Here is a 6,800-nt window from a genome sequence, read left to right on the forward strand (position 1 = left end):
CTATTATAACCCCAAAAATATATTTTTAAAGAGTTATGGGCTCCATGACTTGAAGGTGAGGATGCAAGGATCGTATATTTGCCAGGTCTCTTAGCTACAGATGAATACAAATTTCTCAAGAAAACCTGGGAGTATGTCTGGCCCTCCAGGCCACTTGCCATGAGCACGCCCTCACAGGGGAGCCTTAGAAAGTCCAAGTAAAACTATCCCCCAGGGACACACTTGGAATGGTCAGGCCTCAAGAACAAATAGTTGGCCTTATAACAGTTGGCTGCCATAGTAACCAACTGGAAGCTCCTGTCTGCCTGGGGAAGGGACAGGGCTCACATGCTCAGGCAAACACACCTGAGAGACAGGAAGGAGGGCAGCGGGGAGAGGAACTCCAGCGCCCTGCCAATAAATGCACAGCTAGTCTGCAGCAAATGCCCTGCACCCACACTCTGATCCTCCGAGTCCCTCTTCTGCATCCAAGACCAGCACAGACGATGTCCTCATCAGCGTGCCCCAAGCCCCACGGTCAAGGTCAGTGAATGAAGTCCCTTCTGCTGTGACGCTGACCTTGTCTCTCACCTTGTCACCAGAGCCAAGCATTTTCTGAGTTTCTCAGACACTGTCTGCATTTCCCTCACACACTCTATACATGGTGGCCATGAGAGAGGGGTCACAGCTTTGACTCTGTGAGCCTCTGCCTTGCTTGGTTTCTCCCTCTTTAGAGTCCGAGTCTCTGCTGTCCTGGAGCTTTCCTGTTCACTTCTTCCTCTGTGTTCCTCCTACAGACTTCCATCAGGACCTCTCAGTCTACCTGCCTGCCCTCTTGGCTGGTGTAGACATCGCTTAGACATGACGAGGAGAGCTCCCCTGTCTTGCTGAGTGGGTCCTAGTTTGGAGGCTGCGGAGGAAGAAAACCCAGCCTAACCTTTCTTGCTAGAACTCGGAGAACCAGGCTCCCTACTGCTGGTTTTATATCACCAGCCAAGATGCATTTGTAGCCCTCTGCCAGCTCCTCTGACCCTCCATGCTGGGTTCTGTCTTGTTTACTTCTCGGGCTAGGTGGGGGCTCCTGGAATCCCTCCCACTGTCCTATTCTGCACTGACCTGTTGGTTTTCACACTTTTCATAGCTCATTATATTTTTGGTCAATTGAATTCTTTGGTTTTCCACGCCTTTCTTGCTATACTGTTTGGTAAGAAACCCACTCCATCTCTGCCGCCCCCATTTCCCTTGTGCCCCACCCCCCAGTTCTACTCCAATTGCTTTCTTTCATTTTTGCTTTTCCTAAGCCTTTGTCTTTATGTTTGGGCATCTTGGTATTTCCTACTTACTTGGATTTTTCTTTCTTTTTCCCTGTAGAAAGAGAGGCTAGGAAGTGTCTCGTGGATGGTGCTCTTTCAGGATTGTGATAAAGAACATGCCTTCCACATTCTGCTGGGGATTTTCTAGGGGATGGGGTAGGGGCTGGTGTTTGTAATGCCCACAGGAGCCAGATAAGAGGAAAGGGCACTTAAATACAACATTGGAAAAAAAAAGTCAGGTGTACAGAATTCCCTGAGAATAGAGGCAGAAGTATAGAGAGTCTGGGAAAGGACTTTGAGGGGTCCAACAGGTGCTTGCTGCTTCTTCATCTAGTATTGAGCTTACTAAATAAAAGAGGCGGAGAGGCCAGGCGTGGTGCTGCTCGCCTTTAATCCCAGGACTTGAGAGGCAGAGGTGGGAGGATTGTTGTGAGTTCGAGGCCAGCCTGGTCTACAAAGCGAGTCCAGGACAGACAAGGCTACACAGAGAAACCCTGTCTCAAAACAAACAAACAAACAAACAAAAAACAAAAAAAAAGAAAAAGAAAGAAAGAAAAGAAAAGAGGTGGAGAGAGTCAACAAATAGAGGGGTCAATACTTTACTAACAATAAGAACAATAAACATCCATGGAACAGGAGCAGAGGACAGAAATATTGGGTTTCTCTTTCCAAACAAAACAAAACAAAAAAGAAAACCAACTTAGGTGGCCACACCCCTGTCCTCTGTGGCGGTGTGAGGAAAATCAGACGATCCCCTTCATGTGGAGGGAAAGAACAAAAGTGCAAGAGAAGCGTCTCTCTCCCCCCCCCCATCCCCTCCTCCCTCTGCACTTAACAGTGTCTACCATTGTGTTCCTGACTCTGTTATGTCTGTGGCTGACCAGCTTTACCCTCCCATGGCTGAGGCCCCGGGGCAGACCATTGCTCCGCTGAGGTGGTGGACATTCTGGGAGTCCTTATTTCACTTGCAGATGGTTCCGAAGAGATCAGAACAGTGGGTCAGTTAAGTCATCGATGCCAACACTCGACCCACAGAACATTTCATTCCGTTCTTCTCCACTGCCAAACCACGTGCAGCCTCATTGTCCAACACAACTTATCAGCAAGTCTTCAATGAGATTAAATTGCCTCATTAAGGGACATTAACAAAACACAGGCTCAAACAACGTGCTGCATATAAACTACTTTGAAAATTGCTGCTAATTTAAGCCATCACAGATCCTCCAGCCTTTGAATATAATCGTGAGTGGTGCTTTTCATCTGCGTAGTCTGCAGAGGACAGTTACGATGCTCCTTCTGGTCTAACAAGATATCCCACTGTGTGTGTGTGTGTGTGTGTGTGTGTGTGTGTGTGTGTGTGTGTGTCAGTATGTACAGAAATGTCATCTAGAAAGATGTCTCACCATTACTATTATTTAAGACCATTCTAAATACATTTCAGAGCTTAAGACTAGTTACAGAGGATGTAACAGTTTCTACCATTTAGGGTTTTTTAAAGATTTATTTTAGACCTGGAGAGATAGCTCAGTGGTAGGTAAAGAACACTGGCTGCTCTTTCAGCAGGCCTAGGTTCACTTCCCAGCACCCACATGGTGGCTCATAACCATCTATAACTCCTGTTCTGGAGGATCTAACACCCTCTCATGGCCTTAGCAAGTACCAGCTATAAAAGGAATGCATAGACATACATGTATACAAACATCTACACATGTGAAAATAATAAAAATAACTTTATTTTTAAATTTTAAGAATTATTCTATTTTAATCATATTTATTTATTTTAAATGATTGGCCTATTTTTATTCGATGTGCACTGGTGTTTTGCCTTGCATGTATGTCTGTGAGGGGGTGTCAGATCCCCTGGGATAGAGTTACAGACAGTTGTGAGCTACCATGTAGGTACTGGGAGTTGAACCTGGGTTCTCTGGAAAAGCAGCCAGTGTTCTTAAGCACAGAGCCATCTCTCCAAGCCCTCTATGGTGCACTTTTAAGACATTCTTTGTTAGAAGTAATTTTTTTGAGTAATATTTTTTGAGAAGTAATATTATTTGAAGATATTTTTGCTTATTTTGTTTTTGCAGTAGAATACTCTATGCTTATCTAAAACTAGAGAAGTGACCTTTTCTTTTTCTTGTGAGTATTTCTCTTTTTTAAGACTTTATTTATTATGCGCCGCCTGCATGTACACCTGCACACCAGAAGAGGCCATCAGGTCACATTACAGATGGTTGTGAGCCACCATGTAGTTGCTGGGAATTACTCAGGACCTCAGTGCTCTTAACCTCTGAGCCATCTCTCCAGCCCCCTTGTATTTCTTAAATTAGCAAAAGAGCATGGAGTTTTTAAGGCAAGTGTGGACACGAAAACTTTAAAGAGGCAAAAAGGTCAAAATGTGCAATCTGAGTGGCAGGTGACAAGGTAAGAGTTTCATTACCAAATGACAGCATGAGGCAGAGAGCTCTCACCCACACCATAAGGTGCTGTACACATGTAATGTGCCAGTATTGGTTTTGTCTGTAGAAGCATAGATGTCAACAACTGTCAAAGAACAAAAAGCTCAAAAGGTATCACTGTCTTCCAGAGTGGCCGTCCAGCTCAGACCACCCTCCCTGGAGCAGCTCTTCCTCAAACACCATGCCATCTCGGTTACTGGGGACCGGCATTCAGTGACATAGCATGAGCAGCAGAGCCACGGGATGAGGTAGGCGTGCTTTGCTTTACAGAATCCCATGTATGTCCACAGATGCCTGACTGGCCAGCGCTAGTGTTACCCAACAAGGCACTGGATGCTGGCCAGCACAGAATATTATCTGCTCAGGGAACTACAGGCAAGCATTTTTCCTTTAGTGGTGCTTAGGGAGTCCCTGAGTTAAATTCCAACTTCTTCTTGGCCAAGTCCAAGGATTCTATGGTTTGTAGCTTACTGATGACTCACATTGCCCACTCATTAGCTTAGTCTCAACACGTCTGCTGAGTGAAGGATTGTGGGCCCAAATTAGACTATGCCCTTCCCTTTCTTTTCCCTTCCCTTCTCTTTGCAGACCATAAGAGTAGCCCTAGATACTAGAACTCTCCAATGTGAAGATGATAAGAGTAGGCCCAGCCGATGTCTTGATCAACCAAGACATCTCACTTAGAGGGAGTCTAGTACTTCATGAAGTGAGAAATGGGAGGAAATGGACAAGGGGAACAGAGGGCTCACAGAGAAAGCTGAGAATAAATAAATAAATAAATAAATAAATAAATGAAATATAAGAAGAAAAATTGGTGGAGAGAAAAAAGTTAAGCAAGGATACATTGGCCTTTTACAAGCATCAGAAAGAAACATGCTAATGCCAAACAAGATTCAACATTATCAAAGCGACTTCCTGAATAATAGCAATAAGAGGTGAGTGTCTGAAGAAGTACCACGAATACCATTACAGTGACGAGCTACACATGACTGCATCCAGAACCTGTTCACCATCCCCACCTCGGAAACAGCTCTGCTTAGATTCCTCATTTATTTCAACCCATTCAGCACCTTAAATTAGGTACAAGAAGACTGAACATTGCTCTTCTAGAAAATACCACCTTTGCGTTGGCTGTGATGGCAGCTGCCTGTTATTGCAGTGCTTGGCAACTGGAGACAGGAGATCAAGGCCATCCTTGGCAACATAGTGAGTTCAAGACCAGACGGTGCTACATGAGATGTGGTCTCAAAAAAGAAAGAGTGAGAGGTAGAAAAAGAAGAGGAAAAGAAAGGAAGGGAAGGAAGGATAGACAGAGGGAAAGAGGGAGGGAAGAATAAAGGAAGGAAGGAAGGAAAGAAAGAAGGAAATGAAAAAAGACTATAAAAATATACCTTCAAATATCTCTTTAAGCTAATTACCACCCCTTCCATCACTCACTCCATTCCTCTGCATCTTGAAACTTTCCTCATCTGACATGAGTCCCAGACACAGCTCTTTTATCCTCTTCCCCTGAATGCATGCAGCCATAAGTAGTCCTTTCATGGTGAAGGCTCTGGAACACACACACACACACACACACACACATACACACACACACACACACTTCATAGTGCATCCGGATCAGTCCAGCGTAAAGGGAAACCATCACTTCCTCAACTTCTAAATTAGAATCTATGTATAGAGCCTGTGGTGACCGTGGCATTTCATTACTATGCCACCACTACACAGATTTACCAGAGATAACTAAGTTCCAAAATTTCTACTACCACCTGGGGAAAGCCTCTTGCTGGGTGTCAGGGTCCAGGCGAGCATCTGACCTTCCACACAACTGTGTCCTTTGTGCTCTTCCTGCCCTCCTCCTCAAACAGGCCCCAGACAGCTGACCTGAGGAATAGCAGCAGCACAGTGACAGACTTCGTCCTCGTGGGCTTTGAGCACAGCTCCCCTTCCACTCGGACACTGCTCTTCACGCTGTTCTTGGCTCTCTACAGCCTCGCCATGGCCATGAATGGCCTCATCATCTTCATCACCTGGACTGACCCCAGACTCAACAGCCCCATGTACTTCTTCCTTGGACACTTGTCCTTCCTGGACATCTGCTTCATCACCACCACCATCCCACAGATGTTGATCCATCTGGTGACCAAGAACCACACTGTCTCCTTTGTCTCTTGCATGACACAGATGTATTTGGTCTTTCTAGTGGGTGTGACCGAGTGCATCCTCTTGGCCTTTATGGCTTATGATCGCTATGCTGCGATCTGCCACCCACTCAACTACGCCCAGATCATGAGCCAGCAGGTGTGTGTCAGGCTGGTGGTTACTTCCTGGATCTTTGGGATGGTCAACGGCATCTTCCTTGAATATATATCATTCAGAAATCCCTTCTGCAGAGACAACCACATAGAAAACTTTTTCTGTGAGGCCCCCATAGTGATTGCCCTCTCCTGTGGGGATGCCAAGTTCAGCATGAAGTTGATCTTTCTTGATGCCATTGTGGTGCTGCTCAGTCCCATGGTGCTCATCGTCACCTCCTATGCCCGAATCCTGGCCTCCATCCTCAGCAGAGCCTCCTCCTCGGGCAGAGGGAAGACATTCTCCACCTGTGCCTCCCACCTGACTGTGGTCATCTTTTTGTACACCTCAGCCATGTTCTCTTACATGAATCCCCGCAGTACACACGGGCCTGACAAAGACAAGCCCTTCTCCCTCCTCTACACGATCATCATCCCCATGTGTAACCCAGTCATCTACAGCTTCCGCAACAAGGAGATGAAGGGGGCCATGGGGAGGGCCCTAGGGAGAGGCAACCTGCCTTAGACTGCATTTGCCCAGAGGAGGCCACCTGGAGATGTTTCCTTCAAAGGGGAATAGAAGGTTACTTTCCCCAGGCTTTGCTTTCCAATTCTAGAAAAGCTCTAGAAAAGAGCATTTGTAGTTGCCTTGGCACTAGACTCAGACCTAAAAGTGGCTCCTTGTGTCTAAGGCTTGTCTCTGACTTTATTTCCAGAAATATTTTTCCATGAACTTTCCTTTAGGAAATGTGAGGCTTTCC

The 6,800-nt window shown here is 46.0% G+C and overlaps 1 protein-coding gene across 1 annotated transcript; it reads left to right on the forward strand.

Moving 5' to 3' along the window:
* Positions 1-361: 361 nt before the first annotated feature.
* On the forward strand, positions 362-6,565 carry LOC311579770 (olfactory receptor 10AD1-like; the record flags this gene model as incomplete). Its single annotated transcript, XM_084750614.1, has 3 exons — positions 362-522; positions 3,874-3,993; positions 5,614-6,565. Exons 2-3 carry the CDS (start codon positions 3,989-3,991, stop codon positions 6,563-6,565), a joined length of 957 nt encoding a protein of 318 aa, XP_084606740.1. The 5' UTR covers positions 362-522; positions 3,874-3,988.
* Between the last annotated feature and the right edge of the window lie 235 nt (positions 6,566-6,800).

Source organism: Acomys minous (genome assembly GCF_964271855.1).
Source record: "Acomys minous genome assembly, chromosome: 12".
Lineage (NCBI taxonomy): Eukaryota > Metazoa > Chordata > Mammalia > Rodentia > Muridae > Acomys > Acomys minous.